This window comes from Talpa occidentalis, unplaced genomic scaffold (genome assembly GCF_014898055.3).
Source record: "Talpa occidentalis isolate TD23 unplaced genomic scaffold, MPIMG_talOcc4v2.1 talOcc4.6, whole genome shotgun sequence".
In the NCBI taxonomy this organism is placed as follows: Eukaryota; Metazoa; Chordata; class Mammalia; order Eulipotyphla; family Talpidae; genus Talpa; species Talpa occidentalis.
In genome coordinates, this window is record NW_023604972.1 from 21,591,027 (window position 1) to 21,613,784 (window position 22,758).

The following is a 22,758-nucleotide window of genomic DNA, read 5'->3' on the forward strand; positions in this document are numbered from 1 at the left end:
TGCTCCGCTGGCTACTTGACTTAGATATTTTTCATAAGCCTTTGCCTCAGCACATACTGTCTTCCCATCCCAGAATGCCCTGCCCCTATCTCTGTATGGGGTAACTCCTCATTCTTTACCATTCAACAACCCTTTCTTCCAGGAAGACTTCCCTGATGCCACCTTACCCCACCACTGTGTTTGGATCAGGGACCTTTCTAATGGGTTGCCTCAGGGCCAGGGTGCAATAGACATAATAGTTTAGAGCATGCGCACTGGGTGACTCAGGCAAGTCTTTTAAGGCCTCTCTGCCTCATTTTACTAATTTGTAAGGGAAAAATAATAATACTTAGTGGTGGGGGTTGTTAGGGTAACCCAGTGAGAGAATTGAAGCCAAGCACTTAACACGAAGATTCTCATACTTGTAACCACTCAGTAATCTCTGTCCCACCATGTTCAAGTCATCTGTCGACTTATCTGTCTCTTATGTTCCCCGATTAAGACCCCCTGAGAGACAATGACTGCTTGAGCTTTGTTTTTCAGTTCCTTGCACCACCCCTGACATGTAACTCAGTCAATGCCTGTTGAGTGGAATGGACATGAGTACAGGTAGATGGAAAGAGGTGATAGTCATATACTGGTTCCACAGAAAGTTCAGTCCACATTTACAGTCATGTTTTAAACCAGAGAGCAGCAGGCTGTGAGGGCTGGAGGGCTTCTGCTGAACTACTCAATTGGCTGTCGTGGCACAGGAGGTGCCGCAGGTCGTCCTTAAATAAATGGCTGGGGGGCCTCCCTGGTGGCACAAGGGGTTAAATCTCAGCACTATGAAGCTGTCAGCAGCCACTGCAGCATGAGTTTGATTCCCGGCCAGGGAGCTAACCCTGTCTCACCCGCTGCATCTCTCAGCAGTGTGTCTCAGTGGATCTGTCTGCTCTGCTCCCCACTCTGGTGAATCCTCTCACCCCACCCCACCCCCACACCTCTGGCCAATACCCCAGTTCTTGTATGCATAAATAAATAAATCTTTAAAAAAAAAAAAAGGCTGAGAGAGCTGTGGTCACGCATACTCAATTCAGAAGCAGGCAGCTGACAGCGCATGGCCTGGAGCCCCGGTGTACACTTCTAAAGTGACAGGAATAGAGAACTAAGTTTCTTGGCCCCATATGTGAGAATGAAAGTAATTCTCATCTATGTATGAGTTAAACAAAAAATAAAGTGATAGAATTAGTCGTTACCCATGGAGGATGGCCGCGCAAAGCAGATTCTGATTAATAAAAGAAATTCAAGGAAAAGCCTTTGTACAAAAAGGAGGAACATTCCATAGTTTCCCATTACTTGCAGCTAATAATTACAGATTAAGAAATGTTTTGCAAAATGTGTCGAGGGTGTGCATAACCTTAAATTCTCCATTACCTGAAACCTGCCTTAACGGGGGGGGGGGGGGGGGGCAAGGAGAGCAACCTGATAAATTATGTGCTAAAATCCTAGGTTTTCTGACGCGTGGGAAATGTGCAGGGTTCTGAAGGATCACGCTGCCTGGAATGAGCTGGGCAGAGCCTGTCTCCAGCACATGGAGGTGGAGTTCGCAATCCGCGTCTATCGGACAGTTGGAAATGTCGGCATGGTGATGTCCTTAGAACAAATAAAGGTAAACAGCAGTCCCTTAAATATGTCTGCAGTTCATCCCAGCTAACTTCATAACCAGGTGAACTGAGAGCATGTCACTTCTCCCTCCTGAGAAAAGACTTGGAAAAAATTAAACTCTTGTATTTCTTCTCATCGAAAGTGCCTTTCTGCTGTGTAGGGCATAGAGGACTACAATCTCCTGGCCGGACACCTCGCCATGTTTACCAACGATTTCAACCTGGCTCAGGACCTGTACCTCGCGTCCAGCTGCCCTGTGGCGGCCCTAGAGGTATGGCCGCAAACAAGGAGGGGCAGGAGGGCCCACACGGCGGGTTACCCCTTTTATAAGTTGAAATCTCACAGCACAGCCTTACCCCTGCTGGAATTGGACATTTCAGCCACCAGAACCTCCCGAGTACTCATTCTCTGCACAAACATTTTTCATTCTGCATTCCGAGGGGCCACCAAAAGGCATGGTTTTAGACTATTACTAATTAATTTGAAGTCTAAATGTATCCAAAAACAACATATTATATAATGTACAGAAACGCATGCAAATAAAATCAGTCACCATGCTGAGTGCATGTGTGCCAGGCACTTTTCTAAGCCCGTGACACACTTGAACTCACTTTGCCCTCACAACAACCCTATGGAATAGTATTATTAATGTTTGTTTTCCAATGAGGAGACTGAGCCACCTCTTTCTTTTACTCACTGTAGGAGATTCTCTTGTGTATGCAGAGGTGGGCTAAAAACCACTGTTGTACCCTCACTAGGTCCCCAAGGCAGGCATTGTGGGGGCAGGACTGCACCACAGGGAGTACCTCCTTGGAGGACAGTGGAGTCATAGCTCCATGGGACAGGAATTTAGATCGTGCGTTCGTGCGTCAGACATGTCTGGGTTCAAATCCCAGCCCTGTCATCTTGGACAAGACCATAGGAGCCAGGAGGAAAGACATGTTTTATTGGCTTGTTATTACTCCTATTGTGATATGGCCTCAAGTTTTCTCAGACAGAAGCATCAATTCCCATAATAAAGTATTTTAACTTCTTTAATCTCTCTAAGAAAAAAAATTTAATGTTAACTTAATCAATTGATTGAATTAATTTTGATTCAGTCTTAATTTTTCCATATTGGGCAAAATTAAATACCAAAGAATAAAACTTGGTTCATTAGAATTCAGTTTTGGAAACTGCACTCCGTTGTAATAACTTAGGTCTGTTAGCTCCCCAAGAACCAATTTTCACCCGTTGCAGGCTCTTATCACCCCCACTGAGAATGTATGCTATAGTAATGCATTGTCCTTGCAAAGATCAAGTTTTATTTTTTAACCAAAAAGTTCTTGTGATCACTTCTATTAAAACTAGCACTACAGCAGACTGTGCAAAATAATTTGCTCATTTGAAATGAAGGTTTCTCTCTTCCTAATAGATGAGGAGGGATTTACAGCATTGGGACAGTGCTCTACAATTGGCAAAGCGTTTAGCTCCAGACCAGATACCATTTATATCAAAAGAATATGCTATTCAGCTTGAATTCACGTAAGTCCTCCTTTTTTGTGTATTTCAATCAAATTACTGTACATTTGCAATTCTAAATAGGCATTTTTGATACTGTCCTCCATTGATTTAATAATTGTTTTTTGAGGGGAAAAAGTTATATTAATTACTCATCCCAAAAAAATCGTTTCTAAATCATGGCATCTTATCCATGCATTTACCCATTTTCATGTTCAGCACCAAAATCTGAGTTCGGGTCTATGCCTTTTCTACCTTTAGAGTCTAAAATACTGAACCCCACTTGGCCAACAAGAGTTACTATGCCTCTGGGTGACAGCCCGCTTTTCATAACTGATACTCATCCTCACCTCTTTGAATACTTTGTAATTTTAATTTGTGTACTTTTATACAAATTAAATTCTGTATAATTTTAATATGAATACTTGGTAATTTTAAGGCATAGTGAAAAATAACCAGATTTTGATCTAAATTTTCTATCTGCTTAAAATTGTAATTTTTCTTTTTTAAATTGAACTGCGTATGGATAAAAATTAGGAAGTGTTGAAAAATCACACCAGAAGCTTTTCACAGGCAGAAATTCAGTGCTTGATAGTAATCCTTCATGCAGCACGAATAGGCTCACAAATTTTCCTAGCCCTGGGAAAGAATTTTGTAGTGTTCTGAATTGTGGATCAGTCTTGGTTGTCAATAGTTTCAGTTGACAGACCACATGTTTATTTTAATGTGGGGAAAATTAGAGGTGTTCAAGATCTGGTTTTAAATTTGCATTCAGCCATGGTTAGTGCAATGCACTGCAGACAATAAATGCAAAGGACTGCATTTATTGTCAATAATGCATTTATTGTCAGTAATGCAAAGAACTGCAGACAATAAATGAAATCTTTTTCAAATATAAATTTACATGTGTATGTATAATGACAACTGCATCGCAAAGGGACAATTTCTTTTCAAATTAAGATACATTCCATTTCAACAAATAAAATGTGGGACAATATTGGCCTTTGAGCCAAAGCAATGGTTCTGACGTTTGATTATTCATATTTTTATATAGTTCCACTTTATTTTCATGGACTTTGGATTCACTGAGAATACTGACACCTGACACACAAATTATAGTTCTAGATATTATTCAATCAAAAAATACTTGTTCATTTCTAACCAGAGTACCTTATTTAAGTTTCCCATTTCCAATTAAAAACTTTTTTGGAAATTTTGTCAAATTTAACGGTGATTTACATTTGTCACATTTCTTCCCTTTGCGAAGGAGATCATCCATATATTGAAAAGAGCAAATTGGAATCTTTCTTTGTATCTAGGGGTTTGTTCTGGTTGTGTTGTGGACTCTAAATGTGTTGCCTCAGGGACAAGGCCCTCACCCTCAGTCGCTGCCCTGAGGGTGACTGGATTTTAGAGAAGGAACTTCTGTGTGAGAGAAAAGCATCACCACCCTGGAAGACGCCCACCACGTGTCACAGCACAAACATGCCAGTAAACCCTCAGACCGTCCAGAGCATTTCCATTTGTTTTTCTTTCAGAGGGATGGAAACTTTAGTAGCAAACTCTCAACACTTTGTCTCATTATAGTCAGATGAGCTGAGACCACTGAAAGCCTCTGCTTTTGTTGATAATTTTTTAACTCTTTCTGTTCAACACTTGTCCCCCAAGCTGTTAGTTCCCCACCCTTCACTGCTGCTTGTCTGCTGGCTCCTTGCCCTGATCCAGGAACACACCCTGGCCACCAACAGTCAGGAGAGTTTGCCTTGTGAGCCTAGCAACTTGACTAGGTTCAGCTCATAATCACCAGCTATCCCAGTGGCTACCAGCTGCTGATTTCACACCTAAGACGAGGCCTGTCCTCAATTCTGTTTCTTTAGCATCCCAGACCTTGATTAGTTCAGAGCAGAGGGGGAATTTAGCTCTCTAGTCTGGGATTAGACTAGAAAACTAGATCCATATGCGAGCTCCAAAATGAAATAAGTATAGGAGCTAAAATACAAAAAGTTCCAAAATCCCAAGTATCCTAATAGAGTATCTCCTAGTTGGGCCTGCCCAAGGAAAACCTCAGACTCCTGAGGATTGGTCAGTCACGCTGTTAGGCATCATCCCTAGCTGCTTGACATTTGACTCAAATATTCGAGATTGTCACTTAGAAACTGCTGACTGTGAAACCATGGGTTGTCCAAAGCACATTCTTAGCAAAAGAGTTTCTCTTCAGAAAATTCCTTGCACCGCCAGCAGATAAGAGAACCGAGTGAGGCTTAGAAAGGTTGAATAAGTCACTTGAGCTGATATGGTGGAGTTCAAGTGGATTCAATGCCATTTTCAGAGCTGGCTAATTTATTCTGGACGAATGGTTTATTAGAGGAAGATAGATCTCCCAATGGATTTTAGGAAAATCACCAACCCATTCTATACTGAACAATAAAAACAAATTGAGATAGCATGCCTTCTGAACATGCAGCTCCTTATTAGCATCAGTCATGGGAATAGGAAGTCTTGTTTATATTATTATAACATTTTTTATTAGAGTAAGAGCAGGGCCCTCGATACAAATCATCCCCAGAGGGTCTCATCACTTCTACCAGATTCTTTGAACTCATAGTCCACTTGTAAATATTGAATATTTATTGGAATACTGGAAATATTGGGAAATATATTAGTGTTTATGGTCATATTAAGGTCAGCTAGTGCCCCAAAGGAGATAATTAACTAAAAGTGGTCCATAAAATTTAACATCATTCCCAAAAAATTCCTATCATGCCATAAGGTAAATACCTTACAGTCTAGCATAATCCAGCTTCATATTTATTTTTAAAGTAACAAAACAGTGGGCTGCACTTCAGTGCATGCTTACATATATTTTGTGTATTACATCTTTTGTGAACTTTAGCTACTCTGATGAAAATTATCTTTTAAACCATGTGTATGTAAATAGGATACTTAGATATGTATTAAAATTTGCTCTCATTTTTCTTTCAGGGGTGATTATGTAAATGCTTTGGCTCATTATGAGAAAGGGATAACAGGTGATAATAAGGTAACCTTGGGCAAAGATTAATGTAATAATGTTTGGGTGTGTTGTTAGTTTGATTTTAAAACTTATGCTTTTATTTACATTGTATTTGCTCAGTATTTATTTAGCCAGGTGACATTTTTCAATTTATGACAACCTTGCAAAGATACAAGATGATTCAGTTGAATCATCTTAAAATGCTTAAAACTCATAAAACCTAAAGATGGCAACATTTTGATCCATCTGAAAAAGACATTTTCCATTGCCTCCAAAACATGCACTTATTAAGTTTGGGGTAAGATATTTATCCCTTCCCACTTACAGGCTGTGATTTTTCATAAGGCTTTTCCTTTTACTCTTTTAAGTAGTTTCAATAACCACTTTGAAAATGTATTACAGTTCATGAAAGTTCCTTCCACCATCCCATGTCTCATGCAGTGTATTTTATGGTATCCCTGCAAAGCAGGGACTTTACCTCCTATTACAGCCCATGCTCCCATGCTCAAGAAACTAAATTTATGATGAAAGCTGATGTTTTTAAGTGAGACAGTGATTTATAAATATTAAGCATCTTTTCATTTTGTTTTACTTCTAGCAGTTTTTATAACAAAAATAATAGTTTCATTATAGTCAATTTTAAAAATTCCCAAAGTATGAAACATGAAAAGTGAGAGCCCATAGTCTCTCCTCCTTCCAAACCCCTAAGTGGTAGCTACTGTTAACGATTTTATATCATTTCCATCCAGAAGCGCTTCTGAGTATATGAATATGTCTATAATGTAGGGGTTTTTACTAAAAATGAAATCATTCATTTCCATCATTCAACAAAGATCAACTGAGAATCCATTCTGTGAAAAGCAGCAATTTTTTAGCTTTATTCATTCAATATTTGAAGAACTACTATTCATTGCTTGAATGTACCATAGTTGTTAGGTTTTTTATTCACCCCTTTTTGAATTATATTTGACTTTGGCATTTTTACTGTCAAAAGTGCTGTAATAGTCCACCTACTACGTGTGTCTTAGACTACATAATGTAGCATTGCTCAAGGATCTATTCTTACAGATTTCCAGGTCATAAATGTGTGTGCTTTTAGTTTTTCATATTGCTAAGTTGCTCTCCAAAGTGTTTCATACAGTTGTTACATATAAATATGTCCATTTTTCCCACATTCTCAGAACCACTGAATGTGACCTTTGATTGTATGTCATTTTAGATTCAAATTGTTTGGCTGAAATCTATCATTTCAAGTTAGAGTCAGATTTATCTGTTGTCTGTCTCATAACTGCAGGAGCATGATGAAGTGTGTCTGGCCGGAGTGGCCCAGATGTCCATACGGATGGGAGACATCCGCCGAGGGGTTAACCAAGCCCTCAAGCACCCCAGCAGGGTCCTTAAAAGGGACTGTGGAGCCATTCTGGAGAGTATGAAGGTATGCTTTTCACTGTGTAAATATGCATGCAGTCGTATACTCAATAAAGTTAGTATTTTAATAATCTCATACTATTTCAGCAATTTTCAGAAGCCGCCCAACTGTATGAAAAAGGTCTCTACTATGACAAAGCAGCGTCTGTTTACATCCGCTGTAAGAACTGGTAAGGCTTTCTGCGCAAACGTGGAAATGCGTGTGTCCCTGCAGACGCCACATGTCCTTGCTGCTCCTCTGACGTCACATCTGCTCCCCCACCTGGATCTTCGCTCCATCTCCTCCTCCTCCTCTTAGATAAGCTCATATTAATAGTTCTGTTCCCAAAGAGCAGCACAGTTGGCTTGGTACAGGGAAATCCCTGATTAAATAAATTACTAGAAAAGAAAAAGATCTCTATCCCCCATAGAGTTAAATGAACTAACCTTGATTTTCTTCCCTTTGGGCAAGGCGCCAAGAAAATGCTATTAAATCTGTTTTTACCTGGAAGAGCCAATATATACATATTTTAATTAATTGACATACCATTATTTTATATCCTTGTTTGTTTTTCCCACACGATAGGATTTCTCCCCTCAGGCGTGGTCACCATAGTTTTCCCACCACCAAAGCACCATCATCCTGCTCCATAGTCCACGGGGAAAAGCCAGTGTTTTTGAAAGATCGTGACAACTAGTTTTTGAATCCTAGAAACGAAGAAGCTGCTTTTAAAGTGAATACATTGCTGATGTTGTTCTTCTAAACCTGACTTTCTAGGGCAAAAGTTGGCGAGCTTCTCGCTCATGTTTCTTCTCCCAAGATTCACTTGCAGTATGCCAAAGCGAAAGAAGCAGATGGGAGGTTTGTACAATTTCTCAAATTTCTACAAATTTAAAGAACTGTAAGTTGGAGAAATTAACCATTGGTATTTGCAGTCCTCTAAGAAAAGCAATATAGGGAAAGAAAACATCCTTAACCGCTCGCCTGGCCTGAAGTGCCTTTCTTACACCTCGTATCCCTCAGCCGATCCTTCCTGTATTCAAATACAGATTTATCCTGTTTTTTTTTGTTTTTTTTTAATTTGGGGGTTAAATACTAGAAGCTGAAGTTTTTATAATATGGCATGAAAATGAAATTAAATGGTAGTCATTTTAATAGAGAGGATAACTTAAGGATGCAAAGGAGAAGAAAGTGAAGAAATGTGAATTGCAGGCAGACAGCTGCACTGGTTAAGTCGTAGTATCAAAATATAGCCACGGGTAGGTAGTATCCCAAATATACAAAGTTCTCTGCAACTTAATGCAAGAAACTCAAGGATACTAGGAGGAAATGACTAAAGCCAACAAGGAGTCCCAGAAAACACAGAAATTGTATTGCATGCAAATGTGAAACAGTTCTCCTTCACTAACTGTAATTAAAGTAACAGTATATCATTTTAACTTCCCATATTGGGAGAGATGTGTTTTCAACTAATAACCAGACTGTCAAAATGCTTTCATAACACAGGACTGATGGGAGCATAAATTTCTGTAGCCTTTGGAAGGTTAGCTGACAGCATGTACTCAGAGATTTTTTAAAGGTTAATACTCTCCCCTTTAGAACAGTAACCTGAGAAAAATAGAGATACATTAAATATCTTGTTGAAATGGAAAGAGCTGGAAGCTGGAGGGAACTGAAGAGAAGTCTCGAGCTCCATCTAGAGGTCAACAGGCAAAGATTTTAAATGTCACTTGTAAACTATCCTAGTGAAAAAATACTGTTTTCTCAAATAAGCCTACATTACTATTACAATCTTCCCATTCAGAAAGAAATAAAAACATTATATATAAAAAATTATGTAGCTATAGTTCAGATAACACAATTCAATATGCTATTTTACTGTTAGTTTATTAAACCCCTAAAAAGAACATATTTTAGTGAGATGGTTCCTGGTATTTTTTTCTGATGAAGGAGTAAGAAGTTAAAAGAAAAATAAGTGAGGATCTAGTCCCCTAAAATCATATATAGTATCCTAAACCAATGGCACCTCGATTTAAAAAAATTAAATACATTTACATCTTAAAAAGGAGAGGAAAAATAAACAACCACTATCAATAAAAACGGTGCCCAGACATTTATTGACATTGTGCCCAGACATTTATTGACATTGCTTCCCCTTCCTCCCAATATGCCAGTGTTAAGAAACTTTGTCTGAACTAAGCATTTCTTACAGGTACAAAGAAGCTATTCTGGCTTATGAGAATGCCAAACAGTGGAACAGCGTGATCCGCATCTACCTGGATCACCTCAACAATCCCGAAAAGGCCGTCAGCATCGTGAGAGAGACCCAGTCCCTGGAGGGAGCCAAAATGGTAGCCAGGTAACACATGCATTGATATTTTTGGACTTTTAAAAACTAGGTATGCAAGAAAGCCCCGCCTCCCCTTATCAGAAATATATATACATACACATATGTATGTGTGTGTGTTTAAATTCAAAAGTTTGTTGTGATCAGTGGCTGAGAGTGTTTTGCAGACAGAAGCATATTCTGTAGAATCGCAGTTTACCTGAAATTTATTTTTAAGTAGTTTTTTATGATTGAAAAAGATTTTATTTTATAAATCACAATTTATTTTATATGAAAATCAAGCTAATTAAAGTGCTTTGTTTCAGGTTTTTCCTACAGTTAGGTGACTATGGGTCTGCCATCCAGTTTCTTGTTATGTCCAAATGTAATAATGAAGCTTTTACGCTGGCTCAGCAGCACAACAAAATGGAAATCTATGCAGACATTATTGGTAATTATCATTGTTTTCCCTAATTTCTCTCAAGGATTTCTATCCTAGGAACACTATGGGACCTTTATCAGATGGTTATACCCACAAGCATGTGCATACGTGCCATTTACACACACACACACATATTTGAATGTTTCTTGTTATATTTCAAGAGCCTACTGTCAGCTCAAAGGTGAGATGGAATTATAAGGTCATTTTCAAAAATTAAGGACTGGTGGCGGGGAGGGAAACAGTATTTTCCACAAGAGCCCAGATTTCTCCTAAATCCTGCTATGATTCAACCAGTGGGAAAAATCCACTTCCAAAATGTTGATAGGAAATGTAGAATGATTTTTTCAAAAGTAAATGTTTCATAAATTTTAAAAATTCAGTTGCACATTATGTAATTACTTTGAAGAAGAGTGACATACACAAGATGTGGTTTTTAAGGATTTCCAGAGTCTGAAAGAGAATTATATTGTGAGGATACCTGCTTATAGGTTTTCTTCCCATGTTTGCAGTTATCTTAGGAATTACTGAAGTCATTTCCTGATTTTTCTTCTTATGGGTCATACATAATACTGTTTATGGTGCTGGGTTTTTAAAATTATAGTTAAATAGGGCCTCCCTGGTGGCGCAGCGGTTGAGCGCTGGGTTGTGAAGCTGCCCGCAGCCTCGGTAGCACCGGTTCGATCCCTGGCTGCTCCCCAGCCACCGGAGGGAGGGTCCCACATGGGCGCAGACCTCTCCTGCCGCCCGCTGCTCCCCTCAGCAGTGTACTTCGGTCCTTCTGCCTGCTCTGCTCCCTGCTCTGGCTCTGGTGAATTCTCTCACCCTCCCGCATTCCTGACTGTACCCAGTGCTTGTATAAATAAATAAAAATTTAAAAAAAAAAATTATAGTTAAATATAAATAATATGCACTTGCCATTTTAACCATGGTGAAGTGTTCAGTCTGGTTGCATTAAACATTCCATGTCCTCCTGCCATCTTCACCACTGTCCATCTCCAGAACTTTGTCATTGTCCTAAATTAAAACTCCGTCCCCATTAAACAAGAATTCCCCAATTCCCTTCCTCCCCAGGTTCCGGATAACCGTTCTTCTACTTTATGAATTTGACTATTCACGGTACCTCAAGTAGAATTATTATTCTGGGCTTGTTTCTTTGCTTTTTTTTTTGTTTTTGTGGTACCCTCACCGCTGGCGGGGGAACGAACCGGTACTGCAGAGGCTGCGGGCAACCGCTGCACCACCAGGGGAGGTTTTTTTTTTTTAAAGATTTATTGATTGATTGATTGATTGATTGATTGATTTATATTTATCCAAGCACTGGGTACAGTGAGAAGCGCGGGAGGGTGAGAGAATTCACCAGAGCCAGAGCGGGGAGCAGAGCAGGCAGAAGGACCGAGGTACATAGCTGAGGGGAGCAGCGGGTGGCAGGAGAGGTCTGCGCGCCATGTGGGACCCTCCCCCGGTGGCCGGGGAGCAGCCGGGGATCTAATCGGCGCTGCAGAGGCTGCGGGCAGCTTCGCAACCCAGCGCTCAACCGCTGCGCCACCAGGGAGGCCCCTTTTTTTTTTTTTTTTTTTTAACAAAATGACCTTAAGAATTAATGATGGAATTCATGAAGATACCTTTTTTTTCAATCTATAAAGAAATAGGTGAACGCATCTTCTAATAGGAAGTCATTTAGATAATTGAAGAAAGTAAAAATCTAAAGAAAAAAGTATAGATCAAAACTACATTAGAGGGCCTCCCCGGTGGCGCAGCGGTTGAGCGCTGGGTTGCGAGGCTGCCCGCGGCCTCTGCAGCGCCGGTTCTCTCCCCGGCTGCTCCCCGGCCACCGGAGGAGGGTCCCGCATGGCGCACAGACCTCTCCTGCCGCCCGCTGCTCCCCTCAGCAGTGTACTTGGGTCCTTCTGCCTGCTCTGCTCCCTGCTCTGGCTCTGGTGAATTCTCTCACCCTCCTGCGCTTCTGACTGTACCCAGTGCTTGGATAAATAAATAATCTTAAAAAAAAACAAAAAAACACACACACATTAGAATTTCCAGTGTTTTAACTTGACAGGTGACATATCCTTAACATTACAAATCACCATTATTCTCAGGCCTTTAAGTTCTAAGTTCATTAAAGATGTGGCTTTTCCTGTTACATACACACACTTTCCTCTCCCTCTGTTTACCTTCTTATAAACTCCACCTCAGCCTTGGGCAGCACAGGCTGTTATTTTTTTTTTAAAGGTTTATTTATTTTATGCATACAAGAATGGGTGCAGGCAGGAGAGATCTGCTGCACCATGTGGGCTAGATCCCTGGCCGGGGATCAAGCTCATGCCGCAGTGGCTGGTGATGGCTTGATAGCTCTGAGTCCCTGTGCCACCAGGGAGATTCCAGCAAGGGCTGTTATTATATTGGTTTTCTTCCTGGGTCTCCAGCTCCCATAAGTAAATACAAACAATAAATTTTAACTCCAGCAGCTCCAGGTCTTCTTTCCCCTGAGCTTACTATATAAGCCTCAATCCAAAAAGAAAAAGAGTATCTTTAAATGGCAATCATGGACCACTTAAATATTACCTCCCTTTTCTGACAAGTATATACAGACTCTCATTTAAATCAGGCATTGCTGGGCCTCCCTGGTGGCGCAAGGGGTTAAGCACCACACTGTGAAGCTGTCCACAGCCTCTGCAGCACGAGTCCAATCCCTGGCCAGCCAGGGAGCTACCCACATGGCGCAGCAGACCTCTCCTGACTCGCCCGCTGCTCCCCTCAGCAATGTATTTCAGTCAGTCTGCCTGTTCTGTTCCCCGCTCTTTCTCTGGTGAATTCTCTCACCCCCCACACCTCTGGCCTGTACCCCAGTTCTTGTATGCATAAATAAATAAATCTTTAAAAAAATAAATCGGGCATTACTGAGAAAGAGGTGGATTATATTTGCATTATGCTTGGCTTTGTGTCTGATTGTTCAGAAACAATCCCGGTGGAGGTGATGACAGTCACAGTTGCTTCTGTTTTAGGAAGTGAGATGGAGACCCCTGAAGAAAGGTTTAAGTGCTAAGGGCAGACAGTAACCTAGATCCTCACAAAGCCTCATGATCAGCTCTCCTGATTCTTGTTTAGAGTGAAAATAAGAGGGAGCAGAGTGCATATGTGGGGTGATTATGATGTGTTTGTGACGAAACAGGACACTGTACTGTAACCTTCATGTTGGCCATTGAGTGTTTTTGATCACCTATTATTAGATCGCCTGTTTTTAGATCTTATTTTTAGGTTAGCAATGAAAGGTAAATGACTTTTGCTCAGATATTTTACTCAATAAACTTTCGTTGTAGGTTCTGAAGACACTAGTAATGAGGACTATCAAAGCATTGCCCTGTATTTTGAAGGAGAAAAAAGACATCTTCAGGCTGGAAAATTCTTCTTGCTGTGTGGCCAGTATTCACGGGTTAGTATTTGTCAAGAAAATAGCCACTGGACTCCACAGGAATGATTCTAGGAAATATTATAAGCTCTGTTCTCCCAGATTCAACTGTAAAATTTTCCTACCTCTCCTGCCCCCAATCACATTCTTACTTTATAGTTTCTCAGACATCTGTCCCTCCTCATTCCAATGACCATCAATTTACTCCAAGCCCTGGGTCACCTCAATTTAATTCCTGTAATGGTGTCCCATTTTCCCTGTTTTAATCTCTCCCTAAAACTCATCTTCATTTTGTTCCCGAAATGGTTCTTGCTTTCACCTAGCGTCGCTAACATGCGCTTCATGTTCAAACAATGGACATAAGTAAGTGAAGCTGTGTGGCAGGGGAGGGGCTGCTGGCTGCCTCCGGTGTTTGTCTAAAGGGGACAGCTTCTGCTCACCTCCAGAAAATTGTTGCCACTCAGGATCAGAGGGTTTATTCAAGAGACGGAAGTCTGACTCTCTTGACTTTAAAATGCTGGCCCAGATACTTGACTAACACCTTACTGGCTGAGGAAAACCTGTCTATTGTGAGATCGGCCTGCACGCCACCAATTTGCTATTCCTGGCCACTTAGGTAATGTCCAAACTCCTTAGCTGGTGCTCCAGAGGACTTCCACAATTTGACCAAACCATATGAACTTCCAGTCTGGTATCCAGCTATTTCCATCAAAGAATCCTACACTCTTCCCTGATCTTATCCTCTTCCATCTGGATTCCTCTTGGCCCTCTGCACCTCCTGCCAATGGCCTGTCCATCTTTCATGTCCTCTTTCCGCTGTGGTTCCTTAGGGTCATCCCCATCTTTAATCTTCATCCTTAAAGTACTTCAAAAACCTGCAGGCAATCCTGCTCATTTATCTTGTAAGCTTTTATAGCCTTAAATTTCTTCATAGGGGTGATGCTCTGGTGTTCAGAAATTGGACAATTATGATTTGAGTCCCAATTTCATCACATCACACATCTCAATTAAACTGTACCTAATTAAAAAAAAGGAGTCATATCACATTCTTCCCGGTTTTCTCCATGGCATGTAGCACAGTCTCCTATTCACACTAGCAGGTTGTCAGTAAATGTTTGTCGAAGGAATGAATGAAAGAAAAGAAATCTCCTACTGAAAGAGGGCACATTTTAAATTTTCATTTCCTCAAGAATCAGAACTAGAATAAAATTCTTCAGAGCATTAAGTGGATGTTCCTTTTTTAAATTATACCCAGCTTTTAAAAAATAATTTTTAGAACCAGCACTATGCAAGTCCCTAGTTGAGATAAAGGTATTTCCACAAACTATAATTACTCTGTATGTGTGGAAACTTTGTTTTTCCCAATATAAAAGCAGTTTGAAAATTTCTAATTGCTACACAACTCTCATTTCAGGCACTCAAACACTTCTTGAAGTGTCCAAACTCAGAAGACAACGTAGCAATAGAAATGGCGATTGAAACCGTAAGTAAACTCTATAATGAAACCTTTGCAAATGCCAATTTTTAAAACCTTTTGAAGTATCCAAGCATACACAGAAGTAGACTAAACTGTCACAAATGCCCACATACCCATCATCTGACTTCAAAATCTGTCAACACCTGGACAAGCTGATGTATTCACACCTCTGCCTTCCCTTGGAGGATTTTAAAGCAAATCACAGACATTCCCTCTTTTCACTGGGGTATATAAAATCTTTTAGGTGTAACTTGCATGCAGTAAAGTACACAAATCCTGAGTGTACAACTCAGGAGTATACACCAGGAACCCCAAACAGATCAACATTTCTGGCTCCCCAGAAGGCTGTTAACCTCCCGGCAAAGAAGACCACAATTCTGGCTTCCACCCTCAAAGATTGCTTTCACCTGTTTATGAACTTCACATAAATGGAATCACGCATGTGCGCTGTTTCATGTCTGGTTTCTTTCAGTCAAAATGATTAAGTCGGCAAATGCATCTGTTATTGCATGTAGCACTAGGTCATTCTTAGTCGTTGCTGTGCAGTATTCCACTATGTGTTTATGACGTTATTCTATCAGTGGTGTTTGGATTGTCTGCAGTTTGGACTTAGTCATAAATGAAGGTGCTATAAAGTTATTCATGTCTTTTGGTGGACATTAGCACTCAGATTTATTGGGCATATGTCCAGAAGTATAATTCTTAGGTCAGAATGTTGTACATATTTTGGGCAATGGTGTAAGGCTCGCCAGACATTTTTCTCAAATTCTGTGAGTTTGGACCTCAGTGAGGAAAATCTGCTCAAGACCACACAGCTGACCTTTTGACCACACAGCTGACCTTTTGACCTTGGGCAGACTGACTCCAGAGCTATTAATGCTTTCTGTATACGGGGTATTCACGCAAAGCCATCCACAAAAACCATCAAAACAACAGCTCCCCCATTCTGCTTCCTTATAGCACCCCTTCCTTACAGCAGTGGCAAAAGGTTTATGAAGGCTCAACATCTTTCGCTGACAACTCCTCCAGAGGGTGAATTCTGGGAACTCCGCAGCCCTGAGCGTGTCTCCACCCCACTGCTTAACTGTCTTCCCGCCTGCGCTCAAGTCTACTGTCTTGCTTTCTCTACAGCACAAATAATTTCCAGACATCTCCCTGTCCTCTCCCCCGAGACGTAGCACGTGAGGTCATGAGTTGCTCCATCCCCAAGACAGTTCCCATCGTCTTCCGGATTCTTCTCTCACTATTAAGATGGCGAGAGGGTGGTGCCGCCCAGTCGTGCTATGTTCCCGTGGTCGGCTCCAGTTGTGTTCTTGGCTCACCTCTTTCATAGACACAGGACTATTTAAGCCTAATTTGGTCAGTAGTTATTCCTTCAAACTAAAACTAATCATTTCCACCCTGCAGTAAGGCCCATTCTCTTTCCTGATCAACATGATCTCGCATGTCGGTGATCTAATCTGGCCTTTTTTTTTCTTTTTTTACTTTTTATTTTTTTGACTTTAATTTTATTTTTATATTCCCCATACAATTGCAACCCCCTTATTTTTACCCCAAGCTCTCCTTTCCCCGCCCCAACCCTCCATAGTGGGTCTCTGGTTCATAGTTGTTGATTTTGATTTTTTCTTTCTTATAGCTATTCTTTTTCCTGGTCCCTTATTTAGGTTTTCTAGATTCCTGCTATGAGTGAGACCATCCGGTATTTTTCTTTTTCTTTCTGGCTTATTTCGCTGAGCATGATCCCTTTCAGCGCCATCCATGTTGCTGCAAATTGCATGTGTTTATCTTTTTTGAATGCTGAGTAATATTCCATGGTATATATGTACCACATCTTCTTGATCCAGTCATCTATTTTTGGGCATTTGGGTTGTTTCCAAAGCTTAGCTATTGTAAACAGTGCTGCTATAAACATAGGGGTGCAGGTGTTCTTTGGAATTGATGTTTCTGTGTCCTTTAGGTAAATACCTAGGAGTGGAATTGCTGGATCATATGGAAGCTCTATGTTTAGTAGGTCCAGAAATCTCCACACAGCTCTCCATAATGGTTGGACCAGTTTGCACTCCCACCAGCAGTGCAGGAGATTTCCTTTTTCTCCACATCCTTGCCAACATTTGTTGTTGCTAGTTTTTTTAATATGTGCCATTCTCACTGGTGTAAGATGGTATCTCATGGTAGTTTTGATTTGCATTTCCCTGATTACAAGTGATATTGAACATTTTTTCATATGCCTGTTGGCCGTTTGCATTTCCTCTTTGGAGAAGTTTCTTTTCAGCTCTTCTGCCCATTTTTTGACAGGATTATTTTCTTTGTTGTTGTTGAGTCTCATCAGCTCTTTGCAGATTTTTGTGATCAGTCCTTTATCATTAGTGTTGTGTGCAAAAATGTTCTCCCAGTTGGTGGGGTTTCTCTTTGTTTTTGTTATTTTCTTTTGCTGTGCAGAAGCTCTTTAATTTGATGTAGTCCCAGCTGTTTATCTTTGCCTTCACTATCACTGCTTTGGGTGATGTGTCTGTAAAGATGTCTTTGATGTGCAAATCACGTAGTGTTTCACCTATATTCCCTTCCATGTATTTTATGGTTTCAGGTCTTATGTCTAGTTCTTTAATCCATTTTGAGTTGATTTTTGTGTATGGTGTGAGGTAGTGGTCAAGCTTCATTCTTTTGCATGTAGCGACCCAGTTTTCCCAGCACCATTTATTGAACAAACTTTCTTTGCTCCAATGCATAGTCTTTGCTCCTTTGACAAAGATTAGTTGACCATAAATCTGTGGGTTTATTTCTGGATTTTCTATTCGATTCCATTGGTCTGTGTGTCTGTTCTTGTTCCAATACCATGCAGTTTTGATGATTATGGCTTTGTAGTATAGTTTGAAGTCTGGGAGTGTGATGCTTCCGTTCCCTTTTTTTTTTTTTTTTTTTTTTTTTTTTTTTTTCAGGAGAGCTTTGGCTATTCGGGGTTTTTGGTGATTCCATATGAATTTCATCAATAATTGTTCTATTTCTTTGAAGAAGGACATTGAAATTTTTATTGGAATAGCATTGAACCTGTATATTGCTTTTGGTAGGATGGCCATTTTAATAATGTTTATTCTTCCAATCCATGAGCAGGGGATGTTTTTCCATTTCTTTGTGTCTTCTTCTATTTCTTTTAACAGTGTTTTATAGTTTTCTTTGTATAGGTTCTTTGCCTCTTTTGTTAGATTTATTTCCAAATATTTGATTTTTTTTGTTTTGATAATAAAAGGGATGGTTTTTTGATTTCTTCTTCTTCAGATTTATTGTTTGTGTATAGGAAAGCTACTGACTTTTGCCTGTTGATTTTGTATCCTGCCACTTTACTGAACTGATTGATGAGTTGAATTAGTTTTTCTGTGGAGTTTTTGGGGTTCTCTATGTATATTATCATATCATCTGCAAATAGTGATAGCTTGACTTCTTCTTTTCCTATTTGGATTCCTTGTATGTCTTTCTCTTATCTTATTGCTCTGGCTAGGACTTCCAGGATTATATTGAAAAGCAGTGTTGAGAGTGGACATCCTTGTCTTGTTCCAGATCTTAATGGAATTGCTTTCAGCTTTTCATCATTGAGAATGATACTGGCTGTTGCCTTGTCATATATGGCCTTTATGATGTTGAGGTATGTTCCTTGTATCCCAAGAATTTCAAGGGCTTTTATCATGAATGGGTGTTGCACTTTGTCGAAAGCTTTCTCAGCATCTATTGATATTATCATATGGTTTTTATATTTCTTTTTGTTGATGTGTTGGATAACGTTGATTGATTTTCGGATGTTGAACCATCCTTGTGTCCCTGGCATGAATCCTACTTGGTCGTGGTGAATTATCTTATGGATACATTGTTGGATTCTGATAGCTAAAATTTTATTGAGGATTTTTGCATCAGTGTTTATTAGGGAGATTGGCCTGTAGTTTTCCTTTTTTGTGTTGTCCTTGTTCGGTTTTGGTATTAGTGTAATGTTGGCTTCATAGAACGTGTTTGGTATTGTCCCTTCTTTCTCAATTTTTGGGAAGAGTTTGTGAAGGATAGGCACTAATTCCTCTCTGAATGTTTGGTAGAATTCATTTGTAAATCCATCAGGTCCTGGGCTTTTGTTTTTGGGGAGGTTTTTGATTACCATTTTAATTTCGCTGCTTGTAATTGGTCTGTTTAGGTGTTCTATTTCCTCTTTATCTAGCTTTGGGTGATTGTAGAGTTGTAGGAATTTGTCCATCTCCTCTAGATTGTTGAACTTGTTTCCATGTAACTGTTCATAGTAGTTCCTGATTATTCTTTTGATTTCTGCTGTGTCTGTTGTGATTCCTCCTCTTTCATTTATGATCCTGTTTATTTGTGCTTTCTCCCTTTTTTCCTTTTGTGAGCCTGGCTAGGGGTTTGTCTATTTTATTGATTTTTTCGAAGAACCAGCTCTTGGTTTCATTGATCTTTTGGATTGTTTTTTTAGTTTCAATTTCATTTATTTCTGCTTTGGTTTTTATTATTTCTTTTCTTCTACTAGTTTTGGGGTTTTTTTGTTGTTGTTTTTCTAGATCTTTGAGCTTCGAGATTAGGCTGTTTCTTTGAGTTCTTTCTTGTTTCTTGATGTGAGCCTCTATTGCTATATATTTTCCTCTTACTACTGCTTTTGCTGCATCCCATACATTTAGGAAATTGGTGTCCTCCTTGTCATTCAATTCAAAGAATTTTTAAATTTCTTCTTTGATCTCATTAGTCCAGTGGTCTTCCAGTAGTGTGGTTTTGAATCTCCACGAGGTAGGAGAGTTCCTTGCCTTCTTTTTATGGTTTATTTCTAGTTTGATGCCTTCATGGTCAGAAAAGATGGTTGGTATGATTTCAATCTTGGTGTATCTGTTGATGTTTGTCTTGTGTCCCAGTATGTGATCAATCCTGGAGAATGATCCGTGTGCGCTTGAGAAAAATGTGTACTCCGTTTTTTTGGGAGGGTTTAGTGTTCTATAGATGTCTGTTAAGCCCAAGCGCTCTAGGTCCTTATTTAGAGCTTTAGTGTCTTTACTTATTTTTTGTCTCGTTGATCTATCCATTGTTGATAGTGGTGTGTTGAAGTCTCCCACTATGTATGTGTTTTCTCTGATGTCTGTTTTCAGAGAGGACAACAGTTGTCTGATATATTTTGGTGCTCCTTCGTTTGGTGAGTATATGTTAATGAGTGTTATTTCTTCTTGAAGTATTGTCCCCTTGATCATAATGTAGTGACTGTTGGGGTCTCTTTTTATCTTTTTGAGTTTGAAATCTGTTTTATCTGATATAAGAATAGCTGTTCCTGCTTTCTTTTTTGGTCCATTTGCTTGTAGGATTGTTTTCCATCCTTTAACTTTGAGTCTATTTTTATCTTTTGTAGCTAAATGTGTTTCCTGGAGACAGCAAAAGGTTGGGTTTTATTTCTTAATCCAGCCTGCCACTCTGTGTCTTTTTATTGAAGAGTTTAGTCCATTTACATTTAAAGTTAATATTGATATGTTAGCATCTGTATTTGCCATTGTGTTTGTCTTTCCTTTGAGTTTATTTATTTATTTATTCTTTTAATAACCTTTTTTTTTTTTTTTGGCCTTCTTTCATTGTTATTCGTCCCTCTGAGGTTCTGGCTTTAGGATTCCTTGTAGTATTTTTTGGAGTGGGGGTTTAGTCATAATGAAATTCCAGAGTTTCTGTTTGTCTGGGAAGGTCCTTCTTTCTTCATAGAGGAAGGAGAGCTTTGCGGGATAGAGTATTCTTGGTTGGCATCTGTTTTCTTGGAGTCTGTTGACTATGTCCCTCCACTCTCTCCTTGCCCGTAGTGTTTCTTTGGAGAAGTCTGATGTCAGCCTGATTGGTTTTCCTTTGAATGTTATCTGTTTCTTCCCTCTTGTCAGCTTCATTATTTTTCCCTTGTCCTGGATTCTTGGGAGCTTTACTATTATGTATCTTGCTGTATTTTTCCTTTCGTCGTGGAAGTTTGGTGTTCTTCTTGCTTCTTGTATATCAATTTTCAGCTCCTTCACGTTTGGGAAGTTCTCTTCAATTATCTCCTTGAATATTTTCTCTGTTCCTACATCTTTCTCCTCTCCTTCTGGTATTCCTATAACTCTTATATTTCCTTTCCTCATGGAGTCAGATAGTTCCTGAAGTCTTTCTTTGGTCTTTTTCCTTCTTCTCTTTCCTTTTCTGTTTTGGTTCTTTTTATTTCTGTGTCTTTGAGAGTGCTTATTCGTTCTTCCATTTTATCTATTCTACTTTCATTGCTTTTCCCACAGTTCTTTAGTGCCTCCATTAATTCTTTGATCTCCTGCATTTCTTTTACTTCCCTCTTTAGGGACTCAATTTCATTCTTCTGATCGTTGATTATTTTTCCCTTATCATTGTTTTCCTTTATGACTTCTGTCAGTTTTTTAATCATGGCAATTTTAAATTCTCTTTCTGGAAGGCTCAGAAGTTCTTCCAAGTTACTGTCGTTGCAATCTGGGGGGTGGTTTTCTTTTTGTGGTGTGCTTTTTTCCTGAGGAGTTGCTAGGTTGCGTGTGGTTCTTCTACTCCCTACTGTCTGCTTTCTAATTTGCCGTATGCATTGGGACACTGTGTTGCTGGGACTGGCCGGCATCTTGGGTGAACTTCTCCACTCCCCTCTAGCTCCTCCGGGAGCCATCTGTCGGGTTTCAAGCAGTCTTTACTGAAGAAAGTTCCCTGTTCTAAAATGCCGATGCGGGGACACACTCCCTTGCGTGCCTGGTCTGCCCTGGCGGTGGGTTCCTGCTCCCCCTCTGAGCTCGGACTGCAGGCCAGAAGGGGCCTGGCATGGGTGAACTTCCCAGCTCACCTCTGGCTCCTCCAGGAGCCTTCTACTGGTTTCAGGCAGTCTTTACTGGAGAAATGTCCCTGTTCTAAAATGGCGATGCAGGACGCACTCCCTGCGTGCCCGGTCTGCTAATCTGACCTTTATGGAGGTGACCTTCAAATCCAGATCCCCAGGCCCACATCCTTGCCAGAACCCCTGCTCTCCTCGGGGCCCAGTGGCCCTGCTTTCCTTTCCACCTCAGATTACACACAGTGTGTGCACATGCCTCTCCTGGGGGCTGCTGGGGCGGGGGCACTCGGTGGCTTATTGTTGCCCAAGGCCCAGCCCCTGTGCTCCAGAGCTTACTCTCTAGTTGTCACAGCCCCTTTATGTTAGGAGTTTTAACTGAAGCCTTCTAGAAGTCGGTGTGTTACCAGAAAGGAAAAAACCCCACAGGACTTTGATACAGCAACTGTGAAAAGCTATAGCTCCCAAGGCTGGATTTTCATCAACGGCGACTACAAATAAATGAAGACCCATGGCTTGTTTCATGCCTCAGCACCTCTAGTATTTTTCACATTTTTATTCCATTTTGTAGATTATCTGTCCTTTCTCCCATTCTTTCTATACCTAAGATGCTTGATTTTCTGGTGTTTTCTCTTTTGAACAGGTCGGTCAGGCAAAAGATGAACTGCTGACCAATCAGCTGATAGACCACCTGATGGGCGAGAGTGACGGCATGCCCAAGGTGCGTCTTCGCTATCTTAGTCGTG

General features: G+C 40.2%; 1 protein-coding gene across 2 annotated transcripts in view; it reads left to right on the plus strand.

The window, feature by feature from the left end:
- Nucleotides 1–22,758, plus strand: part of WDR19 (WD repeat domain 19) — a 63,292-nt gene that overhangs the window by 29,763 nt on the left and 10,771 nt on the right. For both annotated transcript variants that reach the window (XM_037530710.2, XM_054688409.1), the window contains 12 exons: nucleotides 1,471–1,630; nucleotides 1,787–1,897; nucleotides 3,041–3,150; nucleotides 6,109–6,166; nucleotides 7,434–7,574; nucleotides 7,655–7,737; nucleotides 8,325–8,408; nucleotides 9,760–9,906; nucleotides 10,200–10,324; nucleotides 13,633–13,745; nucleotides 15,136–15,204; nucleotides 22,656–22,733. In XM_037530710.2, coding sequence (XP_037386607.1) covers nucleotides 1,471–1,630; nucleotides 1,787–1,897; nucleotides 3,041–3,150; nucleotides 6,109–6,166; nucleotides 7,434–7,574; nucleotides 7,655–7,737; nucleotides 8,325–8,408; nucleotides 9,760–9,906; nucleotides 10,200–10,324; nucleotides 13,633–13,745; nucleotides 15,136–15,204; nucleotides 22,656–22,733 — 1,279 coding nt within the window. The remainder of the gene's footprint in view (nucleotides 1–1,470; nucleotides 1,631–1,786; nucleotides 1,898–3,040; nucleotides 3,151–6,108; nucleotides 6,167–7,433; nucleotides 7,575–7,654; nucleotides 7,738–8,324; nucleotides 8,409–9,759; nucleotides 9,907–10,199; nucleotides 10,325–13,632; nucleotides 13,746–15,135; nucleotides 15,205–22,655; nucleotides 22,734–22,758) is intronic.